The sequence below is a fragment of the Petaurus breviceps genome, unplaced genomic scaffold (genome assembly GCF_028583685.1).
Source record: "Petaurus breviceps papuanus isolate PSGF00001 unplaced genomic scaffold, PetGlider_PUasm1.0 90775, whole genome shotgun sequence".
In the NCBI taxonomy this organism is placed as follows: domain Eukaryota; kingdom Metazoa; phylum Chordata; class Mammalia; order Diprotodontia; family Petauridae; genus Petaurus; species Petaurus breviceps.
This window is the reverse complement of record NW_027187342.1, coordinates 6,913,864-6,935,557: the sequence shown is the minus strand read 5'-3', so window position 1 is coordinate 6,935,557 and position 21,694 is coordinate 6,913,864. Positions and strand designations below refer to the sequence as shown.

Genomic DNA, 21,694 nt, shown 5'->3' with positions numbered 1-21,694 from the left:
GAACGCCAGGACCCTCCAGTGGGGGGCACACATCACATAGTGGGGACAACAGCAGTGAGCAAGGTAGGAGAAATGCCACTTCTCATCTATTTGTTTGCTTAAGGATAGGAAAATAGATGCAATTTCACAGATGGTCGCTAGGCAGACAGTTTTGCTTTTACCTGAGTATCAATTCAGCTGTATCTTTTGTCCCCCCACCCCATTCTATATGAGTTTCCTTATCACCTAATCTCAGCTCTGTAAAATGGGCTTCATGATTTGACTGTGGGCAACTTTAGGGAACTCGATCACAGAATGCAAATTTGCATTATGTCACATTGTCACTTTAAGGCCTGTCCTCAAATGCATGTTCAAAAGTCAGATTCCAGGGTAACCATGGCTAAGATGCTGGGAAGAAAATGGCCATTTCAGAAGCACACGTGCTTTGCCATACCTTTTCACTTCTTGTGTATCTAATGTTAGATGCTTGATTTTTTTTTTTGCAAAGAAAGAGCTAATGGAGTTAAGAATGAAATAGGAAGAAATCAGACCAGTTTAATTTTATATAGTCACATATAATAATACATTTAATGTATGTACTTAATATATGTACATATATTACATATATATATGTGGGTGGATAGGTGGTAGGATATGTGTATCTGCATATGTGCATTTGAATATAGCTTGTAAAGATAAGTTTTTAAAGATAAAAGTTTTAGTCTTCAGTGAAAAGCTGAATGAGTATTTAAATGTCTTGTGCTATTTCTGAGAAGACCTACTGCAATGGGTTTTATGCTAAATTAATGCAATTAAAATTGAAAAGAAGATTTTCAATCTGAATAGAAAACAGAATGCTTTATTGAAATTGACTCTGAGAATGCAATAGGTATATACTTTAAAATCTGGTTTTATGATCATGTTTCAGTGAAGTGCTGTTAGACAACAAAGGAATTTTGTTTCCTAACATGGTTGAACAGCACTGATTAGAATTGCAAACTCTGCAATACATTTAACAAGGTTCATTTTCAAACTAAAACAGTAGAGTTAATTTTTTTTAGGCACACGTATGCCACTTGTACCATGAATAATATCTACAAATAGAATTTTAAGTATTTGAGGCACAGTATTGTCCAAAGAAAAGTTGCTGACTTCATCACAACTACAGGCCGGTAAAAAATGAAGCTTAGAATAGTAAACTGTTACAGAGCTGAGACAGAAACAGGTAACCTTCTGACCTCTGACTTTTACTGGAAAATGATATGCAACATAAATTCAAGGGGCCTTTTTTCTTTCAAGTATTTATGTGTGTATATTATAGCATCACTATTCACAGCGTTACAATTAAGATAATGTTAGTGCTTTCCAAATAAAGCCTTATTTTCATGAGCATAACTATATTGATCATTTTCAAGAAGGCATGAAGGGAATAGTAAAAAAAAATCATAGGTTAAAATTTTCTACCTAAGACGGCTGAGTAGTGGGTTATATTTAGAGCAACCCCCAAATAATAGATTACTATGAGAGCAATCAAAGCTCTGAGAGCTCAAAGAACCCTAAAATCATTTGAATTTTTAAATGTTGGCAGGTATCTTGCCCCTTACTTCTTGTAATTTTTTTTGAGAGGAAGGAATGTAAAATGACTTGTGTTGATGCTTCTTATGAAGTATAGGAAGGAATCAGAAATTTTCCAAGTTAATTTGGCCAAGATGTATTCTTCAATTGATTAAGAAAATTTTATTGTAATCAAGAACCACCATTTAAGTAGATATACATTTAAACATACAGTTCTTTTATTCATTTTCCACTTTAGTGCTTCTTTAATGTCCTAAGTGTCCATATATACATTATCTCATTTGATGAACTCATTACTTATATGAAATCAAAATGGCAGGTTGTAGTGTACCCATTTGGCAGATGCAGGCATTGAGTCAGGGAGATGTTAAAAAACCATGGTTCTCCTATGCCTCTTTCCTTCAATAAGACCTGTGGATTTGTACCTTCCTGAAGTCTCAGGATTGGCTCTGTGCAATAGTTCTTCCATGTTTTCCCTCCTGCCTTTTCTGGCAAACACATATGGGTAAGCTGTGCCAAGATTTGGCCCGTAGTGCATGTCCTAAATAGTTATTTACACAGTTTGAGTCCATTTTTTGTCAACTAGGTAAATAACAGCCCTCTTCAAAAGATTTATAAATCCATAAAAATGTCTTATACATACCCAATAGACAGGAATAACTCAATATGTCAAGTGTATATCGAAAGAGGTGTTTCCCCTCCAAAGACATGAGAAATACATATTTGAAAGTTTTCTCTGCTCTATTATTTGTACTCCCCAATCCTTTTTTATTTAACTTCTTCACTTTGACACCTGCTAAACAAAAAGGAAATCCCTTAGGCTTTGGCCTTCCCTGCTGCTTGCACCTCTCTCTCCCCAGCAAAGGCCCTTATCTACTACACGACTGAGTCATTTAACAGGGTATATGTCACTGAACACTGTACCTCTTGACTTAAGTGGCAATCCATTTTAATAGATACATTTTAATGAAAATGGATTCTTTTAATGAAAAGAAAGAAAAAAACAAACCTTTATGGAAAGCAAAAGTGCCAAGACGCCAATTCACAGCTTCTATTGATAGACTTACACAGTAATAATTAAATAATAATGATAACTCACTTATATGGCACTGTGTGATTACAAAGCCCTTTTCATCTCATTTGAAGCTTCCAACACCATCATGTGTAAGTCTTAGTATCCCTATTTTATAGGAGAAGAAACTGAATTAGAGAGGTCAAATGATCTGACAGTTGGCACTCAATTAGTGGCAGGACTGGGTCTCAAACTCAAATCTTCCTGGTCCCAAGCATAGTATTCTTTCCAAACTGAAGCTTTATCAGTGACCAAATTGTATTTACATTATAACTGTTCTGTTACATGAAATAGAATGGTCTTTCAAAATATCTTTATACAGGGAGACTTTTTTTAAATATAAAAAATTACATTTAAGCATATATAATGAATTTTATTACTAAAAAATATCCCTCAAATGGCTAAAATTTTCTGCACGTTTTTTCCATGAAATAAACAATATTCTCTAGAATTCCCATGAGACAATGTATGTAAAATACTTTGTCAACCATAAACTGATATATAGATGTAAAACTTAAAAGTACATAAATATAACTTAACAACAACAAAAACAACAATGATACTTAGAGTAGTGAAAAAAATATCGTGATGCCTTCAGTAGCTAGCTATAAACTACTCTGTATATAATTATTAATTTAATATGAGGCTTGTGACTAATTACCAAAGACTTATAAAACAACCTTTTTGTAACACTGGTGTTGGAAAATCTGGGTAGTGAGTTAAATGCATTACATCAATTTTATTGCATGTGATCTTATTCTATTACAATGTTGCATGTACTTAGTTTTGTTAATTTTTCAAGTGTTTGAAATTTCATTCTTTTAAACCTGTTGATGCTCATTCTATGTGGATGGAAGTTTTTTTGGAGCTTTAGCAGAGCAATTGGTGTTGGATTAAGATTTTTTTTTTTAAGAAATTGTTTCAGTATGTTTTGAGGCATGCATATTTTGTGATTCCCTCTGTGACTGAGGGAGGTGGAGACAAGGCAGATAATGTTGACCTTAGTGATCACCATATGGTATATGGACAAAACTCTAGAACACAAGCAGTTACTTCTCAGTAGTCTTCTTTGATTGGCATGGATTTTTTAATTGGCTAATAAGATAAAGCATAGGGTGCCAAATGCTGGGCAGAGTTGAGGACTGTATAAAGAGCTGTGAGAAGAAGAAACTGCCTTCTGGGTCACCCATGAAGGAACAGGTAGGGATGTATGAGGGAGATATCCAGCCCTTGTTTTGTCCTTACAGATGGCTCAGAAGCAACTCATTTGGTCAATCGTGAGGCCAATGGGAAAACCTCGTAGTTTAGCAAATTGACTGACTCCTTTCTCCAGCACGTGCATCCAATATGTGTTATAGTCAGAAAATTTTTGTGTATTTTCATTTCTTATACCCTCTGTATTATCTGTGAATTTATTCTTTTCCTTGTAAATCAATCCTTATAAAAGACATATCAACTCCAATTCATTGAAAGGGCAGGACTAGGAAGTGGCTCTGATATTAGAAATGAGAGGGTAGATGTTGGAGCTGAAAGCCTATGGATGTTGGCTGCCATCTTGGGGTGCAGATCAAGGCACTAGTCTTCACACTTGTCAGGGATTAAGTCTATGGTAGGATCATAGGATCAGTAATGAGACCTAAGTCTACTTAGAGAAGGTCCAGAGAAGTTGTGACCTTTCATGGTCACTCAGCCAGTAAGTAGACAAGACAGGATTTGAAACTAAATCTCTAACTCTCAGCTCATTGGTCTTTCCATGATACTTCACTAACATAATCCTTGTTCCCCTGAGTTTTGGGTCTTGTTTGCATACATTGTCCCTATGAGGCAGCTATTATTAGTGATAACCAGAGAGATTAAGGGACTTGCTACCTGTCACCTAGAGTGACTTACCTGTTGAACCCAGAATTAGACCCAGTTATTAACACCCAATTAATTGCTCTTCTAGTGTTTTTTCTCAATTTTATTTAATTTATATCCAAATTAGAACAGAACTTTAATAAACCTTTTAAGCAGTATCTAATAATACTTTCATTGATATATTACTTATTAGATTATGTAGTCCTTTCTCTACAATAATCCTATAAGGCAGATAATACAAGTATCACTCTGCCCATTTTTCATATGAAGAAACTGAGGCTCATGGAATTTAATTTACTTATAGCTTTTAGAAGTAGAAAGAACCTTAAAGAATCTGAAGCCCAGCCCATTTAAATGAATTGTCCAAGGTCACACAGTTAAGCAGGAAGAGGGAAAGCTTACATTCATACCCAGTTCTTATGATTCCACATCTAAGGCTTCTCCTACTATACCACACTGCCAACATCTTATTTCTGGTGTCAGAGCTGAGATTTGAATTCAGGTCTTCTGACTGTAAATTCATTATACCAACTATGTCTCAATAAATAGGTAAACCTAACTCCCTTGGATACATGTTCATTACCTGCTTTATGTGTGTAATTCATTGGTCATGATAAGGATCTGCTCCCAGGGACTAGAGAGTATTGATGAGTCCTTGTACAACTTTTCCTTTCATTTGGACTCTAGCTTCTCCACCTTGCCCTCGATGAAGTCTCTTTAGTACTCACTGTACAGGACTCATTCGGGACAGTCAGACTTCCACCCAGATCACTAGACTGCAACTTTCCAGCTCTCCTTACATTTTCTTCCTCAAGTTCAATATTCAGGGCACTCCTTTCCTCTTGACTCATGGCCAGCACAGCCTTATTGCTAAATAGGAATTTAGCATCAGTAGCAAATGTTGAACACACCCTTCAAAATATCACATAGCAGAATCTAGTTTTGAGTACTGAACTACTATGAAGACAGATATGTTCTAAAGTTACATTATGCATTGAGAAACAGTTATGTTTCACTCTTTCCAAGATTTCAAGATTAGAGCTATGGAAAAAAAAATAATGGCATTTTCTTCTCTTCCTAGTACCCTTTTCACTTAATGTTTGTTTTACTCAAGTTTTTTTTTCTTTTGCAAAGAAAAATTTCAGTCCTGAAAATTTCTTTTTCTTTCCTGAAATTTTCAGTCCTGGATTTTTTAAAAAAATCACCAACTGTAACTGTCATAGCACCTCTAAAACTATCTCCTAGCATCTCTTTTCTTTTGCAAGTTTCAAGCCAATGTGATGCCCTCCCTCTCCTCTTCCTACTTCTTCTTTGGAGAGCAAAATATGTATCCCTCCCACCCTTTCAGCTTTTGTATGAGTTCAAGCAACCCACAAGCAGAAGGCAATTCCATTTATTATCGAAGGGAATCTCACGGGCAGTTGTTTCAAACCTGTGAAGCTAGCAAGCAAAGCTGGTTGAGGGGGAGGGGAAAGAAGGACAGGGGTAGAGAAGGTGGGGACGGGCCATATTATGTACCAGATGACTGAGCAGCGATTTATATACCAGCTAGCCTTTTTTACACGAAGAAGAAAAGTAATAACAGCACAAGCCAAGGCATTTGAAATAGTCAGATGTTCGATGAATAATGGGATAGGTGGGAAGCAGCCCTCTGATTGGATGTCTTAATGAGCACATTTCCCACAGAGTTTGGGCTGCAGTTCCCCTTGACCTTTGCCCTTTATTGACCAAACTGACACTTCATTTTTCACATACTTCCAATTATGGTTCAGCTTAAGTGTTACCCTACCTCCTTTATTTCTTTCCTATGGACAATTTGAGAGTCGTTGAGGCCACATAAGATATTTTAATTTGAAAAACTAGCATAGCAATTCAGGTTTAGGATGTAATCTGAAACTGATGTCAATTCACCATTTTTCTTGTGAAAACAAAAAGTTAGTATTGCTTTTTTATAAACAGTTGTTAGATTTATTCTTCCCTATCCCTCCCTCCCTGCTCCCCCCCCCATTTTAAAAAGTAGATGTTTCCTTAGAATTTGAGGACAGTGAAAATGAAGAAGAATGCAGAAAATTCCTTCTTGCTTTCTATTTTAGTTTCCTTTTTGCTGGGGCAACTTGAATGATATCTGTTTGTTTGCCCTCACTTATTGAGTCTTTTCCTCAAAAGACTTGTATTTTGAAGCTTCTGAAATGTACTTTGACTAAAACACTTCTTAGAGTACAGAAAAGTAAAACATCATTGTGACCATAGGTCTCAAGCCTTAGCCCATGGCAGAACCATTTATTTCTCTGATGATATTTAAGGTTTAAGTACAAATTAAAGTGTGACCTTTGTATACAATAGCAATGGGCTATATGAGAGTGATTTCCTGATGGGAAAAGTCAGGTGTAATACAAAAAGAAAGGGGAAGTTGTTACAGCATATCTATCATTCCCTCTCTTATCAAAAGGTCTATATTATAAAGTTTTCAGCCATGAAGATTAGCTGTACAGACAGGAGACACCTATATACCCAAATTTCTCTTTATTTTCTCATCAAACCTAAACAAGAAGTTTCTGTTCCTCATTTCACTGAATTTTAGAATCATGTCAGTGATTGGATTAAAAGGAAAGAATAGAAATTTTTGCACTAAAACATAGTCATTGGATGTTTGGTGTATGAACTTGGCTATAAACTTTTTTATGTGAAGTTTATCTGTTTGCTCTTTTAGCATATCACCTAAACACTAGAGAGAATTATTTTCCATTTAGACAAATGGAAAATATATCTATCTAAAAATATTTACAACTAAACAGTGATCCCTAAAACATAGAAGTATTTGTCTCAAAAATGTATGAAGTGTTACCTACTTTATTATGTAGCCCTCTGGCATATCCATGGCATATTTTTACTATAATATGGTAATAAAAGAATTTGTAGAAGGCAGACAAAGGTTCTGTCTTTCTCAGTAAGGTGACCCCTGTTACCAAGTAACTGCTTTACTTATGAGCTTATTAAAAACTCAAAAAATGAGCTTTTCATACTTCACAGGCATTGATGTGAAAATGAGCTGTCCTGTGAGTAGTTTTCTTGATCATTTTTAGAACAATTGATTAGCCAAAGAGCGGCTGTCATTAGTTGACATTGACTGATAGCAATTTGTCACAAGCTCTGAAGGTCAGCCAGACGGCTGGAGTTTCTGCTTGTCTTTGATTGACCTTTACTGATGCCATTATTATGTGATTGGTTTTGACTAGATATGACCCTCAATTGAAGAAGACAGGCCATTAGTCAGCAGGACCATTTCTCCTATTTTCTGTTTGTTTTGTATTCTTCTATGTGTGTGAACTTATGGATTGAATATTGCATCACTTCTAATATTCTGAATTTTTTTTAAACCTAGAAAGGCATTGGTGTTATCTTAAAAGCATCACTCTGTTTTCCCTTTGGTTGACTTTTAACAGCAGAAATGCTTTGCCAAGTCTAGTCTTGCTGCTGGCATTTGACATTTACACCTGTGCAGCATTTTGGTTGTTGCAAATGACAGATGAGGGTTTTTTTTCTTCTAAGGAAAAGGAATTGAACTGTTACTTGTATAACTTCTGACTCTATGTACAGATTCTTTCACTGCCCTAGACGTAAAGATTTTTATCTCTTAAGAATCATGTTTTATATGTATACATTTTAATAATGATTGAGTTGCAGAGAATTATCCTCATAATGACATGGTGTCAATTCATCATTTGGCTCTGAAGCCTCAGGGTGTGAAAACTTTGTATGTGTATGTGTGTGTGTGTATGTGTGTGTGTGTGTGTGTGTGTGTGTGTGTGTGTGTGAGTTTTGCTCACCCTTCTGGGAGTTAGAGAAAGCTTTCACAGTGTTAACGGTATCAGCATTTCAGATAGAGTGGGATACTTTTCCATCTTACTGGATCAAGAAATTAATTGTTCACAATCCTCGTAGTAGTGAAAATTTACTCTCATGCACTTTCAGTGTTAGCTTTTTCCAGCAATTGAGAGGTAATTTTGTAGATTGTTCATCATGAAGAAAATTGTTGCTATCTATTCAATTAAAAGTCTAAATTTCCTTGTTTCTTTTGGACAATCCCAAAACAGTTGACATAAACAAAATGAGAAAATCAGCTCAAGCCCATAGCTGTATTAGTTTTTAGTTCTTTCATTAGCTTCAAATATGACTTTTCCTTTTTCTTACCTCTTTTTTTCTGCTGTCTCTTCTTATGGATACATTTAATTTTGAGTTCAAAGTAATAACTTGCTTTTCAGGTCAGTCCTCACATGCAAATTCCAAAGCCACCTCACAAAATTTGGCAAAGTTTCAACATGGATTTCAGTTTCTGATTAAAAAACTACATGAGGAGGGAATTCACCTCCCCAAGATGGTAGATTCTTTACATGCTGTCACATTGTTGGCAAGGCAAAATTGATGAAGATAAGTTTAGAAAAGTATATGTTTAAGAATATGCTTAAACCGAGCCTTAAGGTTTTAGAACTTAATTCCTTTTGAAGACAAGCTGGAAAACTAATTTGAATGGTATTCAGAGTTGAATTTAGTAAACATTAAGCACCTATTATTTAATGTCTTTCTTTTTGGAGGGGGGAGGCAAGGCAATAGGGGTTGAGTGACTTGTTGGAGGTCACACAGCTAGTAAATGTTAAGTGTCTGAGGTTAGACTTGCACTCAGGCCCTCCTGTCTCCATGGCCAGTACTCTATTCACTGTGCCACCTAACTGCCACAACACTTATTATTTAAAAATGGTTTTAGATGCTTTTGTGTACTACCTAGAACATAAAACATACTTAATCTGTATAACAAGAGCTGAATTTTAGATTTTTTAAGAATTATTAGAATTTCTTAGGTTTTCTTAAAGCATGGATTTATCATATCCCAGTGTCCCAAATTTCTTCAGATGCTATATATACATTGGAGGGGTTACGGACTGGAGCTAGGGGTTTGTACCACCTGGTTCAGTCAGATTATGGGACATTCATGGACTATACCTTGGAATCCCATTAAGACTTCAGAGTTCCAGAGGATATCATGGATCCATTAGTCCCCAGATTAGATTGTTCCATGCTTAGGTTGGTTATCTTGAGAAAGGATTCTACAGATCAAAATAGACTTTAGCCAAAATTAAGTAGAAGAAATTGGTCTTAATTGGTCTCTAGAAACTTATTATCGCACTCTCCTATTCTCATACTTCTGCTGTCTGGTGACCTACGGCCCTGTACTGTGCTGTTTAGTCTGGTCCTGACTCTCCAGTCATGTTCTAGGCTTCAGAATTTCTTTTGTCCTAATACTTCTTTCTATATCGAAGTTTAAATGTTTTTTGCTTTGTTCTCAGGGGGGATAGTTTTGTTTTTGTTTCTTCCCCTTTTTAAAGGTCATAGATAGTTATTCTGATATCTAACTTAAGTGTCATCATATTTGGAACTTTAGAGCTGCAAGGATGTTTGAGCCAAGCTGGTTCAACTCCATATGTATTGCTGTATATTAATAAATCAGGTAATATTGGTAATTTTAATGTTTAATTTTAATAGGGAAATTTTGGAGATAATTTCTTAACCCCAAGAAATTATTCAAATGATAAGAGTTAAGCATGCTTACAGCATATGGGGTTTTGGTTGCTCTTCAAATCATTTCATAGATATTCTTGTCTTCTTATTCTTAGAACTGACCATAATGTTACCACCCATGTCCCAGCTTAGTGCTTTGGCATAACAGGAATTGATCTCATCTTAGGGGCTCTAGAAACCTTGGAGCTTCTATGGATGTCTCTGGACAAAGTCTAGGACAAGGAACCTGAAGCCAGGTAGTGCTACTTGACATTTGTGCCCAGATGATAAGGGTACTTTATATGCAGTATTCTTTCACAGTAGCAAATGCCATGGTGAAAAATGGCCACATTTTTCATTACCTCATTTAGATGCATCCATGAATTTATTTTCCTCATAAATGGATTCAAGGTAGCATTTACTAATTAAGGATAGGATTAGAGAGTCTGATTTTAGTCCTAGAGGAGACCAAGCCAAACAATAAATTCATGCCAAGTATTTTTTTCTTAGAAAGTATGGAGTGTGTATGTGTGTGTATGCGTGTGTATATGAAGATGTATATAGTTTTCAATATACTGATTAAACTTGGAAATGTAATTGGTAAGTTGAGATTTGATCAAGTGTCTGGATGTGTGGAATTAATCTAGGAAGTAATTTTGGTAATTACTTAATCTAAAAATATTCTACTTGGGTCCTGGCTTTATAATAGAGAAACTGTATTTAAATATGACCTCTGTCCCTTACTACCTGTGATATCTTTGATGAATTACTTAAACTCTCTGGGCCTCAACTTTCTCATCTATAAGATAAGTTGGAGTGGGGTAGATGGCTTCTGAGGTGCTTTCTAGCTCTCAATCTATGGTCTTATGATGCTATAAAGATTGTTTTGGCTTTGCTCCAATTACCAATATGGATCCTGATAAGCCCTTTCTCCTATTTCATCCCCCCTTGGACATGTTGAATAGGGTAAGGGTCATAACATAGGAGAAATAGGACTAGAGTTTGATTCGGAAGACTTGGAATGGATTCCTTATTCTGATAATTTTTAGTGTTGTGACCTTGGTCAATTTTCTGATCTGTGAAATATGTAAAACCTGACAGCATTATGTAAATGTATAATTAAATACCCACTTTCTTCTATTTTTTCACATGTCTGGATTGAACTAATAAAACATTTATTTATGACAGATATTCTTAGAGTTCTTCCAAGATACAGATTTAAAAAAAAACAATGAAAAGGGAAATAAAAAGAATAGAAAAGAGAGACATATAAAATACTGACTTTCTATTCACTTACTGCTACATTATATTTGATTATTTACCATCTTTTATTGCTAATTTTTTCCTATACAAAATTTTTCTCCACAACTAGTTCCATTGAGGACAAGAATTTTCCAACACCCCCCTAAAAGAATAGGATCATAGATTTAGACCTGGAAGGAACCTTGGACATCATTTAGAACAAATTCTGCATTTCTCATATAAGGAAAATGAAGTCCAGAGAATTTCAGTGATTTACCCAAATTCTCCATAGGAAGCATGTAGCAGAGTTGGGATTTGAACCTTCTAAATACATACATTCATACACACACACACACAACACACACACACATCACCAACTATATATAAAGAATTGTGTTAAGTGCTGGCGATATAAAGATAAGAAAATAGTGAAACAGTTCCTGCCTTTAAAAAGCTTACATTCTACTACAAATACAAAATGCTCACAGACAAATAAATTGCAGGTAACTTGTAGAGAGAGCACTAATGACTGCATGGCTAAAGAAAGGCTTCTTGTAGGAAGTGACTCCCAAAGAGAGTATAGCAGGAAGCATAAGTAAGAGGCAGAGGTGAGGAGGTAGAGTATATGGGGCAGTCTGCATACAGGTGCAGAGATGGAAATACCAAATTTGGGAGACAAAATAGAACAGTTTGTCTAGAATGTATGTGAAGGGGAGCATTATGAATGTCTGGAGAGGTAGGTGGAATGTTTCAGGCAACATGGGATAGTTTGGGCAAATGATCAGAGAGGAAATAGAATGTTGATTATGAGGACCAGAGAAGCAGCATAAACAGTACAAAACTTGGAATCAGGGAGATCTGGGGTCACCAAATTACAGGATTTGAGAATTGGAATGGACCCCAGCAGCTCTCTAATCCAAACCACACACAAAAGGAATTCCTATAATAATGTATTTGACAAGTGGTCACCCAACCACAGCTTGAAAACCTCCCAGGAGTGGGGACCCACATCCTCTTGATGAACCCCATTCTACTCTTGGATAGATCTAATTGTTAGGAAGGGTTTTTTGTTTTCCTTGTTTTGTTTTTCCTGACATCAAAATAAATTTTTACCTCTTGGCAACTCACCCATTGCTCCTCATTCTGTCCTTTGGGGACAATGAGAACAAATCTAATCCTTCTTTTACTTGACAGTCCTCCATATATTTGAAGACAAATGTCATGGCCAACTGAGTCTTCTCCAGGCTAAAAATGCCTAGTTTCTTCAAGTGATCCTCAAATTGACATGGCCTCAAGGCCATTCACCCTCCTGCTTGCCTTCCTCTGGACACTCCTAAGGGTAAAATACTGCATAAAACACTTTGAGAACCCAATCAAATCAATTAACCTTTTTGAGTCTTTGAGTTCAAATTTTCATCAGTGAAATGGGAATAAGAACATCTGTATTACAAGGTTGTTGTAAGGATACAATGAAATAATGTGTTGAAAGCATTTTGAAAACCTTAGATTACTACATGTTTAAATGTGACTTACTCATGGTGGTGGTGGTGGTAGTAGTAGTAGTAGTGGTGGTAGTAGTAGTAGTGGTAGTAGTGGTGATGGTAGTAGTAGTAGTAGTGGTGGTGGTGGTGGTGGTGGTGGTAGTGGTGGTGGTGGTAGCAGTAGTGGTAGTAGTAGTAGTTCAATTTGGCTAGTGTGGAATGACTGAGAGTCCTGTAACATGTTGAAAAGGTAGATTGAGGTCAGATTGTTGCAAATCGAAGAGCTTGAATATTATCCTAAAAGCAGTAAGAATACATAAGATTTTTGAGCAAAAGAGTGACATAGTCAGACCTTTGCTTTAGGATGACTATTTTGGCAACTGTTTTGAAAAGGATTTGAGGAGACCAGAAACGAGATCATTTAATTACCGATCCCCCTCCCCCCATTAAAAAAATTAAATGTCTTACTTAACTAAATTAATATTGAATATCAATACAACCAAGCTGCTTTAGTGATTATTTAAACTGTAATTATTTAATTTCAACATATACTATATAATAATTATTTTTCAGTTCTTCTCTCTATAACCTTATCCAGATTCTTTGTCCACTCATTGTCCTTAATGTTTCTTTCTTTCATTTTCCCTTTTGATCATAGTGTATACACCATTCTTATGGTTTTACTTAGGAATATTTTTTGTTTGTTTTGTTTTTGTTTTTGCTTTTTGGAGGTGACTTGCCCAAGGTCACATGGCTAGTAAGTGTTAAGTGTCTGAGGCTAGACTTGAACTCAGATTCTCCTGACTCCAGGGCTAATGCTCTATTGACTGTGCTACCTAGCCACCCATGGAATAATTTTTAAAAAGGTCTTTCCAGATTTCTTTGTATTTCTCATAATGGCCATCTTAACTACATCATAATACTGTATTACATCAAAGTACAAAAATTTATTTAATCTTTTCCTTATTATTGGACATTTAGGTAGTTTCCCCTTTTTTTCTTTAGCAATTACAAATAATGCTATTAAGCAAAACCTTTTAACAGATACCATTTTTCATTTTTTATAAAACTCTCAGAGTACATTCCCAACAAGTAAATTATTGGGTCAAAGGGTTGGATTTTGCGGTTGTTGTTTGTTTTGATTTTGTTTTTTGTAATTTCAGTTGGGATCTGTGGCTGTGATAAGTAAACTACTTTTATACCTACTGCTTACAAATGGCTTCTCTCTTTGCATAAAAGATGCATGGTCCATTAAATTTAAAATCAGAGATCCATAGAATCATAGGATCATGGCTTTAGAGCTGGAAGGGACCTTAGTGATCACTGAGTCAAGCACCTTCATTTTATAGATGAAGTAATTAGACCAGAGAAGTTAGAGGAGGTCACACAGATAGGAAAGATTGGACCTAAGGATCACTGACTCCAAATTCATGGCTCTTTCCTGTGTGCCATATTGCCTGTCCTTAATTGGATTTGGTTCCAGTCTTGGACTCTGTTACTTGGCTAACCCCGACCATGTCACCTAACTTTTCTGGGCTTCAGTTTCCTTATCCACAAAATGAGAGAAACCAAAGAATCTTTTTATGTCCCTTCCAACTCTGAATCTGTATCATGTGACCCATACAAGGTCATAGTGGTAGAAGTTAAGTAGGCAGTGGTGCTCATAAAAAATGTATATGAAATGTATATGACTTCCCTACTCACACCCATCCTAAAATTAAATCATACATAAGTCACTAACATCTTTCTGCTGTTCCTCATCTAGATAATGACTCCCTTTTCTAATTGGGGGTGGAGGTGGGGTGGGAACAGGGTATAGAAACAAAGGAACTAGTTGGACACTCTATGATAAATCACTGGGGAAAGAAAGAGAAAGAGTTATTGGAATACCAAGACTGACTTTCTGAGTTTTTCATCTGAAAGTGAGCTTTTTCTCTTTCTTTCTCTTGTTTGGGAAGTTCAAGGAATAATTAAAAACTGTCTACTATGTGTTTAAGAATTTCAGAGGTGGGGCTGCTAGGTGGCACAGTGAATTGAGCACCGGCCCTGGAGTCAGGAGGACCTGGGTTCAGATCCGGCCTCAGACACTTATCACAAAAAAAAGCCATGTGACTTTGGGCAAGTCACTTAACCCCAATTGCCCTCCAAAAAGCAAATAATAATAATAATAATGATTTCAGAGGTGAAAAGGATTTCAGAGGCCATTTAGTGCAACCTATAGCTGAAAAACAATCTCTACTGCAATGTAACTGTCAAATTGTTACCCAAACTCTACTTAAAGACCTTCAGTGAAGGAGAACCCAAAACTTCTCAAGGCAACACATTGCATTTATAGATTGCTTCAATTTTTAAGAAGTTCTTCCTTACCTAAAGTCAAAATACACCTCTTTGTAGCTTCCACCAGGTACTCCTGATTCTGCCTTGTATGGTCAAACAGCATGTCCAATCTCTCTTCCCTGTGATAACCCATTGAATACGATCAAAGATAACTGTTATGTCTCTCCTGAGGCTTCTCTTGAGACTAATCATCCCTGGTTCCTTTAGCCTCTTTGTAAGATAGGAAATCAATACCTTTCACCATCTTGGTTGCTCTTCATTGGATGGTACCCAGTTTGTCAATGTCTTTTTTAAACTATAGAATCCAGAACTGGACAGAAAAATATAGATGTGGTCTGACTAGGGCAGAATGCAGGGGAACTTTCACTGGCTTATTCCTAGAAGTTATGTCTTTTTTTTTTTTGGAGGGCAATTGGGATTAAGTGACTTATCCAAGGTCACACAGCTAGTTTGAGGTCACATTTGAACTCAGGTCCTCCTGACTCCAGGGATGATGTTCTATTTACTATGCCACCTAGCCACCCCAATGGAAGTTGTGTTTCTTTCTTTTTTTTTCTCTGACTCCAAATTTATTTTTTTTCCATTTTTCAAATGCATTACTAACTTCTGATTTATAGCATTCATTTCCGCCAGATTTTGAGTTACAAATTTTCTCCCCGTTTTTCTCCTACCCACTGCCCCAAAATAGCAGTCCCACAGGATATCCCCTCCTCCAATCTGCTCTCTCCCATATTTTCTCCCATACCCCTTTTGACTTTTCCAGTAAGGCATGGTGGATCTCTATGCCCCAGTGCCTGTATATCTTCTTTCCCAATTACATGTAAAATAGTATTAATAATAGTATATGATATTTGATTTTAAAACTTTGAATTCCAGATTCATTCCCTTCCTCCCTTTCACCCACCCTTACTGGGAAGATAAGCAGTTCAGTATAGGGTGGACATGTGTAGCTAATGCAAAACAATACCATAGTAGATATATTGTAAAAGACTGACTATATTTCCCTCCCTCCTATCCCACCTCCCACTTGTTCTGTTCTCTACTTTGATCCCATCCCTTTTCAAAAGTGGATGCTTCCAACTTCCCTCCCCCCCATCCTGCCTCCCTTCCATCATCCCCCCTCTGATCCCCTTCCCCCCTACTCTCCTGTAGGGTGAGATACCCTAAATATTTAGTGTGTATTTCATTCCCTCCCCAAGCCAATTTCAATGAGAATAAGGTTGACCCATTCCCTTTTGCCTTCCTATTCTTCTCCTCTATTGTAACCATTTTCCCTTGCCTCTTCTTTATGAGATAATTTACCCAATTCTGTCTCTCCCCATCTCCTCTCATTACATTCCTCTCTCATCTCTTAATTTCACCTTTTAAGTATCATCCCTTTGCATTAAATTGGTCCTGTGCCCTCTATGTATATCTGTAAATATAAATACACACATTCACATATGTATTCATATGCCCATATACCCTCATATATAGATATATACATATATTTCTATTCCCTTCAACTATTTTCATACTGAGAAAAGTTTCATCAGTTACAATTATTGTTTTTACATGTAGAAATGTTAATAGTTCAACTTTGATAAATTCCTTATGATTTCTTTTCCCTGTTTACCTTCTCACATTTCTCTTGCTTCTTGTATCTGAATGTCAAATTTTCTATTCAACTCTGTTTTTTTCATTAAGAATGCTTGAAAGTCCTCTATTCCATTGAATGACCATATTTTCCCCTGAAATATGATACTCAGTTTTGCTGGGTAGGTGATTCTTGGTTTTAATCCCAGCTCCTTTGACCTCCGGAATATTCCAAGCCTTTCGATCCCTCAGTGCAGAAGCTGCCAGATCCTGGGTTATCCTGATTGTGTTTCTACAGTATTCAATTATTTTCTTCCTGTCTGGTTGTAAAATTCTCTCCTTAATCTGGGAATTCCAGAACCTGGCTATAATATTCCTAGGAGTTTTCTTTTGGGGATCTTTTTCAGGAGGTGATCGGTGGATGCTTTTAACCTCTATTTTGCCCTCTGGTTCTAAAACATCAAGGCAGTTTTCTTTGAGAACTTCCTAGAGGATGATTTCTAGGTTCTTACTTTGATCGTGGCTTTCAGGTAGTCCAATAATTTTTAAATTATCTCTCCTGGATCCATTTTCCAGGTCAGTGGTTTTTCCCATGACATATTTCACATTGCCTTCTATTCTTTCATTTGTTTGGATCTGTTTAACAGCTTCTTGATTTCTCATAAAGTCATTAGCTTCCATTCACTCCAATCTAATTCTGAAGCAATGATTCTCCTCATTGAGCTTTTGAGATTCTTTTTCCATCTGGCAAATTTGGATTTTTAAGGCATTCTTCTCCTTATTGCCTTTTTGAGCCTCTTTTGCCATTTGAGTTAATCTATTTTTTAAGGTATTATTTTCCTCAGTCAGGCTGTTGACTCTCATTTCATAATTTTCTTGCATTGTTCTCATTTCTCTTCCCAATTTTTCCTCCACTTCTCTTATCTTCTTCTTAAGGTCCTCTATAGCCTGTAACCAGCTCGTATTTTCCTTGGAAGCTTTGGGTGCAGGAGTTCTGACTTCACTGTCTTCCTCCTATTCCATGCTTTGCTCCTTTTTGTCCCCCAAATAGGAGTCTAATGTTGGAATCTTCTGTTTGCTTTGTTTCCTTTGCCTGGTCATGTCACCCCTCAGTCACTTGACCACTGGGCTTTTTGCCACAGTAGGACTCTGCCACCAGACAGGGGAGCTTTCGTCCCAAACACTGTGGTTTTCTCAGCTGCTGGAGGTATTAGATGGATGCCCTCTCTGAGGCCTCCACACACTCTGGTAAGCTGGACACACATCCCAGAATCTCCACCCTAGACTGCAATCCAGATCCAAGAAGGTTAAAGCAAGAGCGATTACCCCTCAGACTGGTGCTTGGTTCTTCTACACTCTGCAAGCCAGGGGCTGAAGATACAACATGGCACTGGCTGGCTGTGCTGGGCATCTCAGTGGGCAAAAGCCACCACACTTCCACTTACTGGTCCCAAAGTCCAGACTGCACTGACCTCTCACTTTGTCCTTCGCATCTATGTGTTGATAAATCGAGAAACAGCCACAGCTGTTGCTGATCTGGAGTCCCTCTGTCTGGTGGCTGGTCAGGCCCACCCTGGGGCTAAAACCGCTGGCTCACTCGGGCCTGGGCTTGGCTCCCAGAGCGTTGTGCTGGCCGATTCCCGCCAGCCTGCCGGGCTGTCCTTAGTGGGCGGTTAGCTTCTCTGTGTTGTTCTGTGGGTTCTTTAGCTCCAAAGTTTGTTCAGAGTACCCTTTTTACATTGATTGGGGAAGTGGAAGCCGGAGTTGCTCAGAAGTTATGTTTCTTAATGCAGCTGAGATCACATTAGCCATATTTTTGACTGCCACATCACATTGCTGACATGTATTGAGCCGACATCCCTGTAAAACTCAAGATCTTTTTCAAACAAATGATTGTCTAATTGTGTATTGCCCATTCTGTATTTGTGAGACTGATTTAAAAAAAAGACGCCATTAAGACTTTACATTTATCTCTATTGAATTTCACCATATTCAATTTGACTCAGTGCTCTAACCTGTCAAGATTTAATTTACTGACTCTATAATCATACAGGTATACTTTTGTTTCATGTGACTGCAATGGTAGTAATCTCATAGTGACCTCTACTCTTCATATGTTTTAGCCTTCTAAATTACCTGAAAATATGTTTAGTAGGCTCTGGGACTACAAATAGAAGTTTCTACCTATTTCTATCACTTTGAATATTTCTATACTGATCAAGTGAAATATATCATTTTGCCAAAATTTTGAAGAATGCAATTATTTTGTTATATAGATGCTGTATTTCTTCTTAAAAAACAAATCTACTGGCTTGTATTGTCTGGCACTTGTCATGTTTATTTTGAAAGTAATCTTTGAGGGGTGGCTAGGTGGTGCAGTGAATAGAGCACAGGCCCTGGAGTCAGGAGGATCTGAGTTCAAAATTCGGCCTCAGACACTGAACACTTACTAGCTGTGTGACCTTGGGCAAGTCACTTAACCCCAATTACCCTCCAAAAAGCAAAAAAAAAAAAAGCAATCTTCAAAAAAAAAGCATCGTTTCACTTTGGCAGGTAGAAAAGGTTTAAGAATTTTGGGTTGTGATGGGTTGTGGGGTTTTCGTTTTTGGCCTTTCTTCTTTCCTACAAATGTTGCATATTTTTAGCCTAATCTGGTTTTTCTTTGCATCTATTTATCTATTTACCTATGTATCTATCCACACAAATGTGTGTGTATATATCCATATCTTCTTAATAAGGAAGTAAAGAGTTTTGAAAAACATTAATTGCTTAACTAAACAGTTAAATATTAATACTAACTAATTATGAGGGATGGGAGTCTTGCTTTAGATACCAGAAACATTCCTTACACTTAATGTTTGTTTTGGAGGGGAAGCAATGATGAAGAGATGAAGAAAAATAGAATGATTGTCTTAAGTACCAGCCATATTCTTTAGACTTAATTTTCATATTTGAAATGGAGGCAATAGGTTTAATGTGTCTCTTACTTTGTGGCTGGAACAGATTCTATTTTTAATCTGTAAGTAGAATATGGCATAAGGCCATGTGCTGTCTTGATCCAAATGCATAACTCCTGTTGATATCAGTGAGTTTCAAGATGGATTGAAGAGAATTATGTAGTCTTTATTTTTGAATATCTTTTTTTCCCTTCAAATTAAGCATGCTGAACAAATTCTATCACTTTTCAAGTCAAAATAAAGTGTTTTTATAATATAGCAACCATGCTGGCTTAAGGGAATAATACTACAATCCCAAATAGACACACACACATAACCGTAGAATTGGTTTTCAGGCAGAGTGAGGCAACTGGGCTCTGGGATCTGGCTGCATAGTAAAGTACATGGGTATACTGAACTACACAAAATTGCCTTTAAATAGAAAAGAGAAGAGAAGAACGCTTTTTCTTTGGATGGCTTTTTGTTCATTTTGGCACATGATGACTAGTGAGATAGTCCAGCAGGATGTTCCTTGTATTTTCTCACCCTTATTACCCCAGTGGTGGGAATGGTATGACTATTTAGTCAAAATTGACAAGTGATTGGTTCTATAAATGAATGTCCTCAAATCATAATTGTTATAACAAGATTCTTTGACTACCTGGCAATCATCTCTTTCCCTATGATAGCTCTTGGATCACCTGTTTTGTGATTTGACAGTCGTCATGTTTATTACCCAGTTGAATGTCAGTAGCAATTACAGCAAAAGACAAACAAAAATGCAAGTACTTGTTGACCTTGACTTTTTTCCACAAGATATTGGACTTGATGACTCTATTGCTGTTGAACTGATAAGGGTTATAAACAGTAGTCTAAGAAAAATGTTTTATTCCCAGAGGAAAATGCCATATTACTGTGGGAAATGGCAACAGACTATCGCCCTTTGCCATATTTACTTGATTCACCTTTATTTGAGCTGTGGGAAAAGAAAGTGGGAAAAAAACATGACAACTTTCTTTTAGTACTTTTATATCATCATACAAGCATTCTTAGAATTTTTTTTATTGTATAAATAGTTGTCTTGAATATGTGAAAGCTGTTTTGGTTTTTTATGATCTCTGAATATCACTTAACATTATTCTTAGTTTCAGAGAGTAAGATCTTTTTTAAAAAAAAGTTGAATAAACTTGCAATGTCAAAGTTCTTTCTCAGCCACTAATGAAACACATGATAGCCAAACTGGGGATCCTCATTCTCTCATTAGGGTGCCCTAGTGAAATAGAATTGGCCATGGTAAATATTTACTCAGAGACACTGCAGAGGTTGACTGGAGGATTTGGTAGTTAGTATTTACCTTTGGGTATGGGGTCTCAAGTCCTGGATTTGAACTAAAATGCCATGTGATTCCTGTCTCAGTAAGACATAAAGCATCAAAGGTGACCTATTCTACTTGCTCTTAAAAATACCACTGTGTTTTTCTTCCATCAAAAAGTATTTTGGCTCAGTGTTACTGGATTTAACTTTTGCTCTTAAAAAGTTGTTGTGATGCAGAGTGAAATGATGAGGGAATTGATTTCTGTGCTTATACTGTGGCCTAGATTCTTAACCTATGAAAATCTTTCCTAGGGAATTAAGAGCTCTTGGTTCATAGGGTGATAAATGCTAAGCCAGTGATTGGGTATGCATACCATGGAAAATATGAGATCTTCACAGAGTGGGACTCAGAATTTATGTAACTTGCAATTTTACTGTAATTGTAAGCCACTAATAACAATAACTGTAAGCCACTAATAACAATAACACATTAATAGAGCACTTCAAGATTTGCAGTCTTTTCTTCACAATAAACCTGTGAGATAGGGTAAATATCTATACATATATAACTAATCATTTAATGCTAATACTAAGAGAATAAATATCATAGGTGTACTCATTTAATACTTACTAAGTGTTTGGTGGTTTCTTTGTATTTAATAAAAAGTAGCTATGTATCTTCAGGGTAGCTAGGTGGTACAGTGGGTAAACTCCTTGGTCTGGAGTCAGGAAGACTCATCTTCTCAAGTTCAAATCCAGGCCTCAGACACTGA

General features: G+C 36.6%; 1 protein-coding gene across 5 annotated transcripts in view; it reads left to right on the top strand.

Moving 5' to 3' along the window:
* Positions 1-21,694, top strand: part of MEIS1 (Meis homeobox 1) — a 160,649-nt gene that overhangs the window by 33,488 nt on the left and 105,467 nt on the right. For all 5 annotated transcript variants that reach the window (XM_069068947.1, XM_069068946.1, XM_069068948.1 and 2 more), the window contains exon 7: positions 1-63. This exon is cut by the window's left edge and continues 49 nt beyond it. In XM_069068947.1, the coding sequence (XP_068925048.1) occupies positions 1-63 (63 nt within the window). The remainder of the gene's footprint in view (positions 64-21,694) is intronic.